This window comes from Ictalurus punctatus, chromosome 6 (assembly GCF_001660625.3).
Source record: "Ictalurus punctatus breed USDA103 chromosome 6, Coco_2.0, whole genome shotgun sequence".
Classification (NCBI taxonomy): Eukaryota; Metazoa; Chordata; class Actinopteri; order Siluriformes; family Ictaluridae; genus Ictalurus; species Ictalurus punctatus.
Window position 1 is genome coordinate 29,221,514 of NC_030421.2, and position 19,873 is coordinate 29,241,386.

Genomic DNA, 19,873 nt, shown 5'->3' on the forward strand with positions numbered 1-19,873 from the left:
AGAGACTGTATGATATAAACATTCGAGAATATCATGAAATTATTTGTGACCTTGGACATTTCCAAAGGGTAGAACATGGAGATGGGACTCGAAGGTAAAACCATGCATGTTTACAATAACTGCTGGGTAAACACATGGATAACCTAATCAGTGACTGGTAACAATTAGCCTATTAGGTTGTTGTTTATCAAATAATTACTGGGAGCCACAAGTTGGAGAGAAACATCTGTTAGTGCGAATTCACCAATTAGTCATGAGTTCAGAGTTGACTAACATCAGAGCTCATGCATCATTCATGAAGTATTTAACCTGAAAAGACTTTTGATTAGTCACTGAAGAGCTGAGGTAGGAGGGGGTGGGGGGGGGGGGGGGGGTGACAGGTCAGTGGTGGCAAAGTTTATTGCCAGCCATCGCTCCTAATCTGAACTTACTTTTTCTGGAGAGGAAACTAAATCCTCATTATAGCAGGGACTCCATATGTTTATTGCTTTACCTTCCAATAAAACTGAATATTTCTCACACTGGAGCCAGCAGTAAAACGCTTCATATAATGACCAGTCACACAGGAGAAGGCGGTGGTGGAAACCATCCTCGCCTTCCTTCTCTATGACGAACAGCATGAAGCATTAGGAGATAACCAGGAGAAATCATCAAGAGTGGATCACCAGGACTCATCAGGAGGGATCAAAATGTGTAGGCTTGAGACTGTATGAGTATGATGGGTTAATTTAGGGCTCTGGCTAGCTGAAGCAGCTGTGCTCCCATAAGAGTATTCAACACACTCTAGAGCGTGTGTGTACCCACACATATACACACTCCCTCTCTTGTTCTATCTGCCTCATCATGAAATGGTGGCCAGCATTCCAACTCTATTACACTGAAGCCTTTGTAAAGGCCATGATAAAACACTTGCTTCCTGAATTCTGATTACAGGCCTTACTCTCTGTTTATTTGATCTGTTATCGAGTTTGGGGATTTCAACCCCGAGTTTTGGATCCAAAATTACTTGTTGCTCGGGTCATCGAATGAAATGTACTGCTGATTTTCACTTGTTCAGATACTGAGAAAACCCATGCCAGGTTTCTGATGGACACATGCCACAAAAAACACCAGCGTTACTTATTAATCATGTGTGTCTGAATTTGGCGTGCGACGCGTGTAGTATTTTGCATGGCGGCAAAACAGATGGACTCGGCTAATGAGCCATGATGAGTTGAACTGAGATGTTATGTACTGAGATGGTGTCACAACACTGATGTTATTTTAGGGCTTTGGAGGCATGCGATTATATGTGAGAGAAGCGTGTTTGGTCCACCAAAAATGTTTCACAGCAATATCTCAATAACTCTAGTGCGGTTTTATGATGACGGCTTCCGTTAGACTTCAAATGATTCCTAATTTCCTTTGATTACTTCATCTCTGTATCTTGCTCTCTGTTAGTGACCCCATCTGCATAAAGTGTGAGCTTAACAGCTTGCAGATGTGGAACAGGGACATTGTTTGACTGCAGAGAGAGCGAGAGAGAGCGTGCGAGAGAGTATGTCTTCAACAATACTTAAAGATCTGACATTCTACACCAATCACGCCCCCAAGGTGAACGATGACTGTAGGTGTCTGAATCGTATCCACAGAGCAGCAGTGAAGCTTTTTGGATCAGCGGTAGCTCTATATTTAACAACACTCCCACTCTTTTCCTCTCGTCTGTTGTCTCCATTTTCTGTCTTTCTTCACCTGCTCCTTGTTTCCTCTCCTGCAGACCCATATACATTTGTTGTTACTATATTTTGAGAGGTTGATATCTAAGCTGCGATCCAATCAAATACACTGACTGATACTAAGCTGCGGACCAACTTCGTGCCCTTCCTCTAGCCTCCAGTTCTCAAGATCTCGGTCCTGTAGGGCTAATACAATTCCACACTCAGGCAACCTCTTTACAAGCTTCAACAGCCAGTCTTATTGTCCTGTTTATTTCTCTCCTCATCCAGTCGACTGGAAACCGCTCTGATATTACAGCCTATATTCCAGGCCTATATATATATATATACACACACACAAGCTCATCTTAAAAGTAAAACGAACAAGATCGTCATCTTAACCGGCTGAGAAAAGTGCTGGAGTGGCAGCATGTTACTCTGTTAACAATGCTCATCTTAGCCTGCTGCTAAAAAAGTGAAAAGTGAGCCCAAGAGTTTGAGCGAGGCTGATTTCATTTTTCTCTCCTTGTGGGCAGGATGCCATTAGTTGTTCTTTAAGGTCTCTCAGGGCTAGAGCAGATGGCTTTAGCAGCTTTTCTTTTCAGCCAATTAAACACGGTGAAGGCGTGCCCATGAAATACTTCATGTCCCAAGCATTGTTGCTGTATCAGTAGCTGTCCTGTCAACTATATACATTTCCTTCAACAAGACGAAACCCTTTTACAGCTTTGTGCAAAACCTAGCAATGCACAACAGAATATACACGGGTCTAAACAGGGTTTTATATTTTAACCAGAACAGCGATGACAAGAAGGACTGCATTTTATTGTGTGTGAGCCTTTGTGTGCCATGAATCACAGAGAACAGCTTGTTCAAGAAGGAACACTTCCACAATTAACCTTCAATTTTTCAACTTGACTCCTTGTTACTCCTCTGCAGTGGGAGCTTCCTCCTACACTGCTCAGCAAAGATGAGACAAGTGAGGAGAGGTTGTAAGATTGTATAGAAATAAATTAAGAGAGCAGGATGATTGATTTGTATACTAAAATATCTTGACCAAATTGCTAATGCTAAAAAAGAAGAAAAATTAAATAGGCTACAAAACAAAGAATATACATGCGATCAGCCATAACAATCACCTGCCTAATATTGTGTACAGTAAATTCCACTTGTGCCACTAAAACGGCTCTGACCCGTCGAGGCACGGACTCCACGAGACCCGTGAAGGTGTGCTGTGGTATCTGGCACCAAGACGTTAGCAGCGGATCCTTTAAGTCCTGTAAGGACGTGGTGTGTCCATGGATCGGAATTATTGGTCCAGCACATCCCACAGATGCTCGATCGGATTGAGATCTGGGGAATTTGGAGGCCAAGTCCACACCTTGAACTCTATGTCATGTTCTTCAAACCATTTCTGAACAATTTTTGCAGTGTGGCAGGGCTGCTGAAAGAGGCCACAGACATTAGGGAATACCGTTGCCATGAAGGGGTGTACTTGGTCTGTGTAACAATGTTTAGGTAGGTGGTACGTCAAAGTAACATCCACATGAATGCCAGGACCCAAGATTTCCCAGCAGAACATTGCCCAGAGCATCACACTTCCTCCACTGGCTTGCCTTCTAGTGCATCCCGGTGCTATCTCTTCCCCGGTTAAGTGACGCACACACACCAGGCTGTCCACATGTTTTAAAAAAAAAAAAAAAAAAAAAAAAAACCCAAAAAACAAACAAACAAACAAAAAAACCCCCAACACGATTTATCATACCTGGCCACCTTCTCCAATTGCTCCATGGTCCAGTCCTGTTGCTCACGTGCCCGTTGTAGGCACATTTGGTGGCGGACAGAGATCTGTAGATACGCAGCCCCCTATGATGCACTGTGAGTTCTGACACCTTTCTATCAGAGGAGGGCTGCGTGGCCACAGACCGAAAAAGCGCCTACAATGGGCACGTGAGCATCAGAACTGGACCATGGAGCAATTGTAGCGCAAATCGCTGACAAAATTAATGCTGGCTATGACAGAAAGGTGTTCTGACAATTTTCTATCACAACCAGCATTAACTTGTCAGCAACTTGTGCTACAGTAGCTTTTCTGTAGGATTGGACAAGACGAGCATCAATGAGCCTCCCCACGAGCATCAATGAGCCTTGGGCTCCCACGACCCTGTCGCCAGTTCACCGGTGGCCTTCTTCGGACCACTCTTGATAGGCAATAACCACTGCATACTGGGAACACCCACACGACCTCCCGTTTTGGAGATGCACTGACTCGGTCGTCTAGCCATCCCAAATTTGCTCAGATCCTTAAGCTTGCCTTTTTTTTTTTATCCTGCTTCCAACACATCAACTTCAATAACCGACTGTTCACGTGCTGCCTAATATATCCCACCCTTGACAGATGCCACTGTAATGAGATAATCAATGTTATTCACGTCACCTGTCGGTGGATTTAACGTCATGGCTGATTGGTTGTATTTTTGAAGACCTGATCTATTCAAATATCTAAAGGAGTTAAATCATAATAGTAAAATCAACAGATCTCTTATTGGATGAAACATTCTGCTCAATATGCTAAGATAATTCATTTAGAAGCAAACTTGGCAGACTCTAACATGATACTGAAATTTTATTAATAAAAATGGTTAAACCCATACTTTAAAGCCATGACAATCTTTACTCCGTGTACAAAACTGGTCATGTTCTCGAAGGCATTTATTTGCATGTTACTGTAAGAGGTTTCTTGTGTCGAGTTTTATCTACGAATCGGTGAGGATACCACGTTTCCACTCGCTTCATTTAGGAGCAGTTAAATGGTCACTATATTCAGAGAGTGCAACTTTATAGTGCGATGCAATGCTTCCTAGGGAAATGAGACTACAGTGACTCTGGTGCCAGGCTACAAAACCTGGCAGACTTTTTATTCACAACAATGTGCTCAGAATGGAAAACGTTTATTGTCGAAGGCTTTAACATGCCCTATGATCCAGTTCGTATTACCTGTCAGACTGAAGGAGCATCTATACTCCTTCACTGCACTACAATCCCTGACCCTATTTTGTGCAGCTCTACAGTATGTTCTTACCTCGTTTCCTAGCAAAGCAGAAACACATGCTTCAGACGCATCGCAGATGGCAGTGAGGTCGTGACCCCCCTCAAGGGCGAGCACCAGGCGGCCGCCGGCCAGGCCCATCAGCTGCTTGGTCAGGTAGCCAAAACCTGTAGAGAATGAGAAAGGAAGTGTGAGTGGTGTTTAGAGATTACCCAAGAGCTTTGCCACTTGGCCCTCCATCAAAGGAGCCAAGGACGAGGCAAAAAGGGAAAGAAAGAGAAGGAGGAAAAGAAGGGTATTACATCATATTTTTTTCTTTTGCAAAGAAGGCACCCAGGATTTAGTGGGCCTAAACATATAATAAAAGGCAGGTTTCATTTTAATAAATGTGGCTCAGGATTTCGGCTCCAGGCTGCTTTTGATCTTTCTTTGACTATATGCATCCTGTTCTAACCAATCCGGACTTCTCCAAGAAGCCAGTTTAGCATCCAAATACTGTTACATTCCCTTTCAGCGCTTGGGAAAGAAAAAGAGAGAGTGAGATTAAAAAAAGTGAGTGAGGTACTGTTTTGCAATAGGCCTGGACAACATGGTATAATGAATTAGGAACAGTATGTGTACACACAATGAAACGACCGATTTAATTCACAGATAGAGCACTAGACAGAAAATTCATTAGAGGCCACTGTGTGGAGAAAATGTGGGTGTAGTCCAGACCCACTAAATATGCGTCTGTGTGCACGGTCCTCTGTTGAGATCCCGATTAAAGAATGTATAGTTAATTAAATTGGTGTGTGCATACATGAATATACATGTTTATGTGTTCAACAGATATCTAGATAAACATGAGTGTGTACGGTTCCATAGAGGTCCTGATAAGCATGTGTGTGTGTGTGTGTGTGTGTATACAGCTCTATAGAGGTCCAGATAAGCATGTGTGTTTGTGTGTGGAGGAAAATGGGTCTTGTCACAGGCCACTGGGCTGATATGAGACCATTCTGCATCACAATCAGATTGAAAGTGGACTTTATCAGCAACGTTGGTGCAAGCGCAGGCTAAAATGTGAACAAAGGTTCCACTCAACAACAAACCAGTGTTTATTCTTTACTACACATGCATTAAAGCACTTGCATAAGGACTGACACGGGGTCATTTCTGGAGTTAGATGTAATCTACAAAAAAAAAAGGGTTGAACATACTGTATAAGGATGGATTTGTAATAAGATAAAAGATACACCTTGGGACTTGACATGTTTCCCCATATTTTAAACTTAAACCAGATATGAGATTTATTTACTGAGGAAGAATACTTAGTTAAGGGTTGTTTGTGTAAATGAGAATGATGGATGTACTACATATTTCCGTAAGTGGAATAAAGGTCTTGCTGTTTGTGTGCCATCATGAAATCTAGAAAAACTGGAATAACAGTTACACGTAAAATAAATCTGTGCATTCTGCCAAGCAGTGTGATTTTCCTCTCCTCTCGAAGGGCCACACAGAGAGGCCACAAAAAGGAAAGAGGTGATACAAACATGGACAGTAAGGAAAAAAAGGCGAGAGAGAGAGAGAGAGACCCCTATATTAATGACTCATTGTTTTGTTATGTTGCATGAAAGCCTGATTTGTGAGAGGAGAGCAAAGGCAGTGTGCTGGTGTGTGCTGTGGTGTAAAAGTGTCAGAGTGATGGGTACATGGCTACTCACACTTGGCTGTGAGTTTGTATCCCCCCAGTGGTGGCGGGTGGCCCTCCACAGCATCGAACCCCGACGAAACCAGAACCACATCAGGTGCAAACTCATTAGCAATAGGCATCACTATCGTTCTGCAAAGAAGATAAAGACATACATGATCATTCCACAATCCATCACAGTTATTTATAAAACATCAATGCCAAGCATAGAGTTAGATGCAGAAAACCTTTACACAAAAGTCTGCACACTGACTCAGAAATAATTAAAATACCTAACGTCTACTCTAAGACTTAATAGTAAAACAAGGTATCAATATATAGACTAACACTTCAGAAACTAGTAGCAGAATCAGGGGTAAAACTTTTACTGTAATGATTACAGTAAAAATGTAGCAGTGTACCATGGTATTTTGGGGGGAAAAAAACAAAACAAAAACAAAACCTTACATGATAATGGTAAAACAGGCAACACACTCAACCACCCTGCAGTACAAGAGAGAAGCTCTCTCAAATCCATGCATCACGATGTACACATACAAAGGCAATCAAAAAATGATCGTTTAAACCACCTTTTTGACTCAGATGAAAAATTACTGGAGTGAATTTCAAATTAAGGCACCACACAAAGACCTTTCAATTTATCATTTGAACTACCATATAACTGCAAACCATACCACAGAACGACCATAGAACTGCAACCAATACCATAGAACTACAATAGAACTGCAACCAATACCATAGAACTACAATAGAACTGTAAACCATACCATAGAACTACAATAGAACTGCAACCAATACCATAGAACTACAAACCATACCATAGAACTACAATGGAACTGCAACCAATACCATAGAACTACAATAGAACTGCAACCAATACCATAGAACTACAATGGAACTGCAACCAATACCATAGAACTACAATAGAACTGCAACCAATACCATAGAACTACAAACCATACCATAGAACTACAATAGAACTGCAACCAATACCATAGAACTACAAACCATACCATAGAACTACAATAGAACTGCAACCAATACCATAGAACTACAATAGAACTGCAAACCATACCATAGAACTACCATAGAACTGCAACCAATACCATAGAACTACAATAGAACTGCAACCAATACCATAGAACTACAATAGAACTGCAACCAATACCATAGAACTACAAACCATACCATAGAACTACAATAGAACTGCAACCAATACCATAGAACTACAAACCATACCATAGAACTACAATAGAACTGCAACCAATACCATAGAACTACAACAGAACTGCAAACCATACCATAGAACTACCATAGAACTGCAACCAATACCATAGAACTACAAACCATACCATAGAACTACAATAGAACTGCAACCAATACCATAGAACTACAATAGAACTGCAACCAATACCATAGAACTACAATAGAACTGCAACCAATACCATAGAACTACAATAGAACTGCAACCAATACCACAGAACTACAAAGCATACCATAGAACTACAATAGAACTGCAACCAATACCATAGAACTACAACAGAACTACAAACCATACCATAGAACTACAATAGAACTGCAACCAATACCACAGAACTACAATAGAACTGTAAACCATACCATAGAACTACCATAGAACTGCAAACCATACCATGCTACTATCATAGAACTGCAATAATGCAAATGTTTACAAAAAAAAACAAGACATGCAGGGAAAAAAACAGCTATGTTTTTTTATTTTATTATCTTATTATCTTATTCAAAGCTCAATCAGATCTTTGTCGATCTGAACTTTGTTGCACGGGTTTGAGAGAGCTTCTCTGCTGATGAACTGAGACGCACCAGTTATTGCACAAATACAAACATATAAGTTAACCATGTAGTTAGTATCAACCGTGGACCCGTAGACACTTCAGTCCATTGACTAATTTCTATCAACATCTAATTTGGTACACAGCCATGTGAAAGGGGGGATGGACCAACTTACATTGATTTCAAGTTACAGGCTCAGCGTCAATGTGTGATTGATAGAAGGACTGTGGGTTTGATGGCCCATTTTGCAGTGAGGCTGCGATTCCTAGCAATTCCTGCAATGCACACAGCTCCTCGGCTTGACTCACCCAGCGTCCAGTACTGACCCAATGATGGCGTGACTGAGCACGGCATATGGCATAAAAACACTCCCATCAGTCCTCCCTCACTCTAGAACTTTTATTGAAGTTAACAAATATATGCTCCCCTGTCTGACTCTCATGCCATAAAGCATGGTGAATGTTATCATTGGGTAAGGAATATCAGAGCACACGCCAGCATGAGGCATGTGTATCGCCTGGGCATGAGGATATTATGACTGAGCTTATGAGTATAACCTCTGGCTGGCCGGTTCCAGTGTCCCTGAAGCACAGCCAGCTGTGAGGCTATATTAAGCTACATTACGATGCTGCATTTCACTGGCTGACCTGCAGCTGGAGAGGAACTGGATCTGCCTGGGGTTTGGTGGGGCTGCAGTCAGAGCTCTCTCTGAGGATCTGGTTGGAGCACAGTTCGCCGCTGCAGTGTAGGTGTAGGCAGATTATAGGCTGGCTTTGTGTTGCTTTTATTTAGATGTGGGTAGGTCTTGCACAGCTGAAACCTGTCCGCAAGTACCGCAGCTGAAGTCAGTCTGTAAATACCCGTCATGGATTTAAGTGTATTCTTAAAAAACACTACAAATCCTACAATAATCTATCTACCTCATTCTGATTTGGCTAAATGCTGACGTCAAATCTTGGCTTTATTTTTGTACTGGGGAACACAATCCTGTTCCATAACTGTCAAAGATGTTTAAGTCCATGTAACACAGTTCTTGTTAGTGCAGCTTGGGGTCATGTCACATAGGTAGTTTATTTGATTTGGTTCAAGACGTTTGGCTGCTGTAGCTATAGCCATGTCTCAGATGTAAACGTGAATGTTATGCATTAACAGCAACGGCTAACATGACACCTATTTTGGAGCAGCTGTTGGAAGCTGTACTTTGCTGACCCCTGGAACATGGTACATTGGATGCATGGGCTTGGTGTGAGAGATCTGGCTCCTGAGATGGCTGAGGTCCACTCAAGCCTCATGCTTTAGATCCCCTTCTGCACTTAGCATAGTTTGCATTTGTAGCACACAGCCCAATATCATTCACATCTCCAACCTGAATTTAGTGTTTAGGGAAGTTTCTACTGTGGCTCTACCAGGTCGTACCCTTTTGTGTGTTGATGGAACTAAGATGCACTGATGAAAACAAGGAAAGAGTGGGTAAGAGGATGTCAGTGGGTATACCAATGAATATGGTGAGTATGGTGGTTTTCAGAGCATCACAGTCCTCCAAGCTGAAAATACTTCATATTTTCACAGTCGACAGTGACTCTGGTCATTGCATGTTTTGGCTTGTTTTGTGGCTACACATAAAAAAAATAAAATAAAAAAATTCAGTCCCACAACAGTCGCTTGGAAAAAGTGTTGACTGGCCACTGATGGTCTTAGGTCAATATTTTAGCCAGCTCTAGAAACAAGGAAAACCTATTCGTTAGCACGAAAGAAGTCTCTTTCTACAGCTGTCTGCAGCCTCAGGCAGACTTTCTGTCACAGGTGACACTTGCTGACGCTACGCTTCTCTTATGCAGCCACAGCAAAGCCTGGCTGTGTTTCTCCTGTGTCTAGAGCGTGATGCACAAAAGCTTTGATGCTTTGCATGCAGGCCACAGGCATGCCGATGGCTGCCACAAACCTGGATTCGAGACTTGGAGCGCCAACAGTGGGGTGGGTACCGAACCCGCTGCCTCACTTTGATGTTCTCAGCGAGACGTGCTAGCGCCATGCACCCATCAAAAGTGTTCGCATCATCACATTCCCTCGAAGGACCCCCCACCAAAACTTCCAGTGCTCTGCCATAAGTCACAGCCACGATCTCATGGTGACGGGTGTGGAAATTCTGCATTAATGCGCATGTATGAATCACGGACTCTCTTGATCTGGGAAGAAGAAAAGAGCTTTCACTTATTATATTGGAAACACTGAGATTTATGAGCCACGGAGCTGGAGTCTTGGGTCTTTGCTATCCATCAGGGGACTTCAGCATGTTGCTTTACTCCTGATTCTAAGCAAAATGAAATGAACAGAAAGGGGATGACTTGTTGTCTGGACCACACAGATACGTAATAACTATAAAATCAAAGCAGGCTGTGACCCTCACAGAACACATGTGCCTCTCACACTTCACAGATCCCAAAACACCTTTTTTTAACCCTCTTCTCCATGCGTCACCCTTGTCTTTCCGACCTTTTTCCACAGGAGTAAGAAAGCAGGCTTGGGTTTGACGTCCTTGAGATCAGCCCGTCAGGACCTTCAGTGGAATACGCTCAGAGAACACTTCTTACCAAACTACCAAGCTTCCTATAGTCAGTCTAACCTTGTGTGTGATCAAAATGCAAAAGACAAACACACAGCAGAAGTGGTATCTGCGTAGATCCACCAGGCTTTTCTGCTAAGCTCACCTCTTGAAGGGAAGGCTCATAAAGAGAAAGCATGCCATGTAAAGTCAAAGAGACCCATATTAATAATCACGAAGCATTCACCCAGGACTCCTCATCGGTCTGGAACATACGCCTTCATCCTTCATACCACACAGTCAGGGTCCTCGCTAAACCTTAAAAAAGGCCCGTAAAATGTTCCCCATCAGAAACTAGTGGAGGCTTTAAAAAAGGCAGCATTAGAAAATACTGTTTAAGGATAGAAATAGGATCTTGGAAAAGTTGCTAGATTGTATTTTTCTTGATTAGTGGTCTTGTTCCCTATGATTTAATGCTGAAAGGCTTGAGAGCATATATTTCAATAACTGAAAAGTGTGAACCAAGAAATAAAGTACAATTCTCCTTGGACTTTTTTCCAGCTCATTTCGGAGCCAGGATTAATAGCAACTGTCAGTATCCCACTGTGTTTAGTGGTTATTGCAGTGCTAAAAGAACAGACTGTGCCGCTCTCAGTGGCTTTCCCAGGGCCAAAGGAACATGCATTGACGGCGTACGGGCTTTCCTCTCTTTCCCAAGAGCTTATCAGTGAACCTCAAAGCCCTTTACTCTAAAGATGACAGTACCCCATCTTAGTCATAAAACAACTGACATCAATATACTTTCCCAACAGTTATCCTGAAATTCATGCGGAATTTTCCCTCGGTTTCCCCAAATCATCAGGGTAAAGTGACTCTCCCGGTGATTTTTTTAAACCAAGAAAGATATTTTTGGGGAACAAGTATTCACCTAGGAATCCTTTTGGAAATTCTGATGGTTGGGACAAAATTCTAGGCATGGATGGTTCTAGTTCTAATGATAGACATGGATCATCAATCAACTTCTTGTAAAAGCTGCCCAGAGCCCAAATAGCCGTTGGAGAGTAAAATAATCTTTCTACCTCTTTTATTTTATGGATAGTGGCAGAGCATTTGAAAGAGTCAAAGTCGTGTAGCATGTAGAGCTGGAACATGGCTTGGCAGGAGCAACTTGTTGGAAGACAACAGAAGGTTTTGTATCGACAGGATATGAAGATGCTTCCCCAAATAGAGATCAGGCCAATTTCTAATTGATCCAATTTCCAATTGAACAGATGCTCTTTCAAACGCACACAGTTTGGAATTTGACAAGGTCTTCTTCTTCTTCACATGGCACCGACAAGAAACAAGCCAAGGTCCTTCTCATTAAGCCCTCATCCGTTCCACTAAAAATAAAATGTTCTAATCCACCTCCCATTATCATCACTAAAAGATCTCTCAGAGGAAAATGTTTGCAATGGAAGACCCAAACAGCAGCTGATCCACTGCAGAAGACATCAGGATCATGAGAGATGGTTGGCGAAGATTTACGAGCGCTAATTAGCAAAGGCCTCTACAGATTCTCCTGCACTGCACCGAGACAAATTGCAAGAAGTAGAAGTGGGACAGGGGACCACATACTGTCAAAAAATGATTCATCCTTACAATTCGGTCTAATTCACAAAACGAGGGAGGCCAGTAGTGGTTAGAGGAAACAATGGGGCCCACTTGTAAAATCACCAGGACCAGCGAAGGGTTAATGCTATCCAGGGCTATCTGTCAGGCTCAAAGGCTTTTCCAATCTCTCCCCCTATACAAAAAAAAAAAAAAAAAAGTCAAGAAAGACCTAAAAGGAAAAGAAGGGGGAAAACACTTCAAAGCCTTGTCATCTGGCATTGCAGAGAGCTGGTTTGAATTAGACTTCAATTCTCCTCTCCTTTTCCAAGTTCATGGCGAGAATGCTCATGGCTTCTGGTTTTCATTAGAGCCAATTTTCTTATCTTTTTTCTCCCTCTTTCTTCATCTCAAGCTTGATCCCCTGTAAATGCAACGTGGCACTGAGTGTAGCTAAATAAGAAGGTGCTGCCTGCAAGGCACGCATTGTCTCACATGGCCCACAAAAACGCAGCTGAGAGGGAAATAAGGAAAATGCAGAGAAAGGGAGACAGTGGGAGGGAAAACAAAAGAGAGAAAGATGTTGGTTGTTTACACCAGAGCAGCCTTTATTTATCTGTTCCTCTCATCTGTTTGGTGGGATACAGATTTTTCCATTCAGACTTTATCATTACTGCAATAACGCATTATTTACCAAGCAGAGAGAGAGAGAGAGAGAGAGAGAGAGAGAGAGAGAGAGAGAGAGAGAGAGAGAGAGAGAGAGAGAGAGAGAGAGAGAGTCTTGAATTAAAAACTGATGGTAGTTGATGGAAAGAGAGAGAAGGGAAGGAGTGCAAGAGAGCAGGAAGACAGAGACAAAAAGAAAAGATATATGGCCTGTTAGGCTCTCCGTCTCCAGTCTTAAGGGAGAGATAAATCAGAATTCAGAGAAGGGGTGCAGTGCTGTGTGAATGATGTGAGCGGCATGGTAGTGAGAAAGAGATCGAAAGAGAGTGGGAGAGAAGAAGAGAGAACAAGCAAGGAAGATTTTGGCAAGGGGATGGTTCCTTCAACTTGGTTGGAACTCAAAAATTGCTGAACATGGATTTAATGCATCAGATAATTGCCAAGTCCTTCATGTGGTGGACCGAGCGCATCGGCAAAAAGGAGAAAATCAAACTAAACGGTGTATAAAGATTAAAGTGTCTATTAGCAAACTCATCTGTCCTGGACAGACGTGCTTTTAACTGTGAATGCTTTTTCATTCATTCATTTTCAGTAACTTTTATCCTGGTCAAGGGTAGCAGACCTTATACTGGGATCACCGGACATGAGACGGAAATACACCCTGGATGGGAAATTGGCTTAGCGTAGATGCACATATTTATTTGCGATTTCTGATTGAAGATAACCCTTATTTCTGGACTGGAGGAGATCTGAGAAGCTCTGGGTAATAAATTAGGCAAATCTTCAGTAAGTTTGCTCAGCTTGGCTAGACAAACCTATATAATTTACTTTCAAGATCAAATGCAGCACTGTAGAAAAAATACAAGTCCAACCTCTTAAGTGCTTAAAGTCCAACCTGAAAGTTATTACACAAGATGGACATAAGTATGCTGGCTTGATACTTTAGACATTTCCCATAGTTTTGTAAAAAAAAGATGAAGACCTGCAGCATTGATTTTATGGAGATGCCAGTGATCCTGACCCTTCTGCACGCTGGACCTGCCTGATCCGTTCGTTCGGATGCCCTACCTCTGGATGGAGCTCTCATCAACTGGAGGATACAGCCTGGAGATTGCTTAGGATGAAGTACCATGCACCACTTGAAGTACCATGAAATAGTTTTGGACCTCAATTCCACATGGACATTCTCGCTGTGGTTGCTGGGACTACTGTTGCCGCTATGGCCTTGAGTCTGCAATTACCACCTGCAGTTTTACCCTCAGGTCTCCTTTGGTGAACAGTGGACTAGTTCAACAAAGACTTCATGTAAAAACCATAATGGACTTTCTTTTACTCTCACACTATCCGTTGTTACCCAGGTGAGGACGGGTTCCCTTCTGAGTCCGGTTCCTCTCAAGGTTTCTTCCTCAATATCATCTTAGAGTTTTTCCTCGCCATCGGTTTGCTCAATAGGGACAAATTCACACACTTAAAATCTGTATCCGGTGTTTATGTTTCTGTAAAGCTGCTTTGAGACAATGTCCGTTGTAAAAAGCGCTATACAAATAAAATTTAATTGTTTCCTACTGACATCAACTAGTGTCTTTTGATTTCATGGGTGCAAGGCCAATTACGGCCTTTAGTCAGCAAATTATTTACATGTGGCCAAGGCTGATTTACAAAATGTTTTAAAATCATTTCAAACCAGAAGTATACTGATTAAGAATAGCAGGGCATTGCTCGAGAGTGACAAAAGGGAGGAAGAGACTTGTCAGTGCATAAGCACTTTTACTTCTCCAACAGGGTACAGTCCAATTGACCAATGCCTGAACTTCCCAATACTAAACGGATGACATTGACAACTTTGGTTAAAACAAACAAACAAACAAATAATAATAAATAAATAAAATAAAAATAAAGTGAAGTTGTTGGGGAAAATAGAATACCAATTTGCCAATTTCCTCCAAATTTAACACTCTCATAATTACATATTAAAATTCAGAAAACATGTACACTATATGGCCAGAAGTTTGACACCTGACCATCACACCCATTATGTGGTTCTTCCCCAAACTGTTGCAAAGTTGGAAGCACATAATTGTATAGGATGTCTTTGTATGCTGTAGCATTACAATTTCCCTTCACTGGAACTAAGGGAGCCAAACCTGTTCCAGCAAGACAAAGCGAGGTCCATGAAGACATGGTCTGCTAAGGTTGGAGTGGGAGAATTCGATTGGCCTGTACAGAGCCCTGATCTCAACCCCACTCAACACCTTTGGGATGAACTGGAACACCGACTGCACCCCAGGCCTCCTTACTCAACATCACTGCCTGACCTCACTAATGCTCTTGTGGCTGAATGAGCACAAATCCCCACAGCCACGCTCCAAACTCGAATGAAAAGCTTTCCAACATCTGAATGTTAGACCATGGGTGTGATGGTCAGGTTTACACAAACTTCGCTTCAAAACACTGGATAACTGTTTACTTTACAATTAAGCTAATTATGTTGTTCATTGTAGAACTGTACTGTCCAATGAGAGGAGGTTATAGAGAGCAGAGGAGCAGAAAAGAGAAATGAAGCAGGACGAAACAAAGAGGAGAGCAGGCCAGGTTACAGTGCTGCGGGTACCATGATCGGTATGAATGGGTTTACTGTATGGGGCTGTGTGCCAGGTTCAGAGCGGCGGCAGGCAGGAAGTGAGTTGTGAAGTGAACTCGGACTGAATCATCCAGCGGCTCAGCAAAATGTGCTTCCGAGAGTCATACACCACAGTACCACACACTGCTGCTCCAGCAGACTGGGGCTCCTGTGACTAACCCTGACTCACACTTCAACACGTTATCCCTCACATTCCTCAGCCAACAACATTCAGTATTCCCTTAGGATTACAGAGTAATGCCGCTAGCTGCACAGAGTCCAAATATTAAACATCAGCTGTTTACTTCAGCATAGAGGTCCGCATTAACGCCAGACTTCAATGGGACATGTGGAACCCTACGCAATAGGAGGAAACGTTGCAGTAGGAAACTGGTGGTCAAAACAGCCAGTGCAGGTGGGAATTTAATGAAATGGGAATGGGAATGAAATTTCCCAACAACAACACTATTTTTCCCCCATCTTTTGATCAAGATGGTTGCATTTCAAATGTGAGATGATTGCTTCAACACTTAGCCTACTGTGAGACGTAAAAAATGACATATCATACTTTTCATCCATTTATAGTTACGCCTATTATAGAGAAACGTCCACAAACCAAGTTAGTTCCTGTCATCGTGTTTAACTTTTATCTCACTTGAAATGACGCAGCTTGTCATGTTATCGAGAAACCCCAAATTTCCTCAGTTCCACAAATTCCCACAAATTTCCTCACTGTTAACCTGCTGACACTGGAGACTCCTTCCAAAAATTCGAAAGAAACCCCTCATTCACCATATCAACAAGTACGATAATGCCGACGGCACCATTCTGAGAGTTTCCGCTATAGAAAATGAATGGACACCTTCTGACCAATCGGAATAGAGAATTCCATGGTACACTAATACTGTATACACATTTTTAACTAAAAGCAGTGTGTGGAATACAAAATTACTGTAGATGCGCAAGGCGTACCTACTTGTGTCATGGCAAATATGGAGTCACTGAGACAACCAAAAATGCAGAAAATACATTGCTTAAAGGCTAATAAAAGAGCATTAAAAGTAACGAAAGGCAGATCCGACATTTGTAAGGCTAATGGAATGCGTTTCTGTTAAGACTTGCTGTGCAAGCGAAAGTGAGATAAACGCCAGCAGGACATGGTATAAACAGACTGAATATAACGTGTGCGCAGGACCCCTCGGTGTAAGAAGTGTGCTGTGGGAAGCTACCCGTCTGGCCTCAGTAAAGAAAGAACCGGGTGATGCAGTGTGTGAAGCAGCTGGCATCACTTAGACCCTGCGTGCGGAGCTTAGGCCGGACCGAAACTGTGCTGTTTATCAGTGATGCGCTGCAGGGAGATTTACAGTGCCTGAGAGAATGGAAGACAGGACCAAAGGCTGATTGGAGTGCTGAGCGGGAGGTGAAGAAAGGGATGAGCACGGATCAACCAGGTTCATCGCAGACGTGCTGCAGGCTGTTTGTCACGCCACTTGTCTGCCCGCAGGATCAGAGTGAATGTGTTTGTTGTGGATTGACCTCTTCAAAGCAGAGGTCTGAAACGGGCCGTGTGCTGGCGTTCTGGGGGGAGATGGTTATTAATAGTCCCAGACACCGGAGCTAATGGGGCTCAGACCTACTGGCACATCCTCAAAGACTCGCATCAGCCCCCGTACACAGATAAAAGACACTGGCCAAAAGAGGGGCGGTGCTTAAATAAATTGTTACAAGACATTGTTTTGGAAGCTTTCTTCTCCGACTTTCTTTTATTCGCACTTAGATGTCGAAAATCTGTGCGAAAGTTGTAGGCGATGCGCACATTTTCAGTCAGGAGTCAGTGCAGCAGTTCTGTGCAGTTTGACATTATTTACATGCAGCAGTGCAACAAATGATCCAATTTACCTTTCCTTAAAATTCAGGCATACAGTCAGATGCTCACTACTTGAAAGTCTTAACAGGGTTATGGACACCGCTGCTTTCAATATTCTCTGGGCATCAGAGCAGCAGGCATGAGACAGCTTAGGGACCTTAAGCTTACGCAGAGTACAAGAGGAAACAAAGTGTACCTGAAACAAGTTTACTTGAATCTTCCAGTAGTGCACTAGCTGCAGGGGCCAGAGCTTGCCGTCTATCAGCAGGACACTCTCTAAACCTGCACCACGCATGGTTTAAATAAACACTCAAGAGTGTGAGGCTGGCAGTGACACGAGCACTCGAAGGAGGAATAACAAGGAAGATATTAAAAAAACGTCACACCTAGTTAGCCACAGAGAAACGGCTTGTTATCAAGGTTATTACGGTTCATAGAAAATGCCACGGAAAATAAAATAATGTACCAAAATACCTGGAAATCACTGAAATAAAATAAAAGGAAGACGTAAATAATGTGTGTTTTTCTTGCTTGGTGTTGAAAACGGCTCCATGCCTTTCAGTTTATATAAATTAATAAAACTGAAACAATGTAAATAAAAATCTCCAAAAAATAAATGTAGCTACCAAAACAGCATTCAAATATATATTTAAAAAAAAAACTAATTTTAAAATATAAACTGAAAATACAGTCAGAACTAGAATAACCCCGGCGGTTACCTGAAGGCAGCCAGATAGTCCACGTCTCCCATGGGAGGCTCCAGACCGCCTGTGAACGCCATGTTCACGTTGAAGCCCACACCAGGCCCCGAGCCAACCTGGTACACAAACACAGACATACACAGCCTTAAACATCATTAAAAAAGAAAGGAGAAAAAAAATAAAATAAAACACACACGCTAAAAAAAAAAGCTAAACAACCAACGAGGAACATTTTAGCATTTAGGAACCACACTGCAAAAATGACCAGTAGAAATACCTTGGATACAGTGAAATGTATCTAATTTCTTATTATACGACAATACTCCCCAAAATAAACCAAATATAAGAGTATTAAATCTATTTCAAGCCATTTGTACTCATTTCAAGCTTCAAATACAGTAGTCTTGTTCTACAAGCCTGAAATGTGTAATAACGTCCAGCAACAGATTTAATGAGGTTTTTGGATAGAACAGTGGCACTTTTCTGATCTAGAAGGAATCAATTATAATACAAACGTATCGATTAGTGACCAAATTGAAATAGCAGGAACTTTTTCAGGAACTCCAAAACTTTAGCTACGTGATCAGTGAAGGAACCAGGGCCGGTGATAGTTTCTACGCCCGAGGTTCAGACCTGTTCTCCGTTTCTGCTTCAGATTAGATACTTTTCTGTCGCTCCAAGACTTTTTAGGTGGAGCATGTTGTACTGTCAGATATATAATCTGGTGTCCTGTTTAATGTTCGGCTCCTGGATCCAGTCTGACCCTAATCAGGACAAAGTTCTTCCTGAAGATGAATGAATGAATATAGGTTGCACTGAATGACCGTGATTGCTCAGACACAAGTGCAATCACAAAATGAGCAAATTGCCTTACCTGGCAATTAGGAGGGAAAAAAAATGCATTTATTCAACAAGCAACTGCTGAAAAGTTTATAAAAAAAAAGAACAAAAAAAGCACTTGTGTAGCACTTTTGTTTTTAATCCAAGATGCAAATAAAAACGTGAGATGTGTGCATGTTTCTAGTGGCATGCCAGTCATGGCAAAGGCATGACATTTTGCTTGTCATTTACACAACAAAGCAAAAAAAAAGAAAAAGAAGACAATATTGTCCCGATGTTAATATCAAACTCCTCCATGTTTGCTGTAATGCTAGAACAACATACTGTTGAACAGTTAGTACCAATGCTCTTATTTTACATACTGCTTTATGCTCTAGAGGGATCTAGGACTAGCGCGTGTGCGTGTGTGTGGAGGAAAATGAAATGGAGAGAAGTGTTATTCTTCTTTTCTCAGTCTGTGAGACATGATGAGTCGGTGTCTCAGCTGCGTCTGTGGTTCTGACCTCATCAGGAGCGCCGCTGCCAGGAAAGAAGTTCCCGTCGTCATAGCGATGCAGAGACAGATACAGCACATTGGGGTCACTGTAGAAAGCCTGCTGGGTGCCGTTGCCATGGTGAACGTCCTAAAAGAACAGAGTGATATTATTTAGTGCTTACTAGTGTAAACACAAATACATACTCAGTAAAGCAAAAACAAACAAAAAAACACACACACTCGGTGCATGACGAGGCAAATCGCACGGACGTGAAAAATATTAGTCATTTACATAATGTTAAAATCAGACACTATGCTGGAAAAGAC

At 42.2% G+C, this 19,873-nt stretch overlaps 1 protein-coding gene across 9 annotated transcripts in view; it reads right to left on the reverse strand.

The window, feature by feature from the left end:
- hdac4 (histone deacetylase 4) overlaps positions 1-19,873 on the reverse strand; it is a 205,109-nt gene that overhangs the window by 6,222 nt on the left and 179,014 nt on the right. For all 9 annotated transcript variants that reach the window (XM_053681096.1, XM_053681100.1, XM_053681097.1 and 6 more), the window contains 4 exons: positions 19,575-19,694; positions 18,250-18,347; positions 6,447-6,565; positions 4,777-4,910 (listed from right to left, as the gene is read on the reverse strand). In XM_053681096.1, coding sequence (XP_053537071.1) covers positions 4,777-4,910; positions 6,447-6,565; positions 18,250-18,347; positions 19,575-19,694 — 471 coding nt within the window. The remainder of the gene's footprint in view (positions 1-4,776; positions 4,911-6,446; positions 6,566-18,249; positions 18,348-19,574; positions 19,695-19,873) is intronic.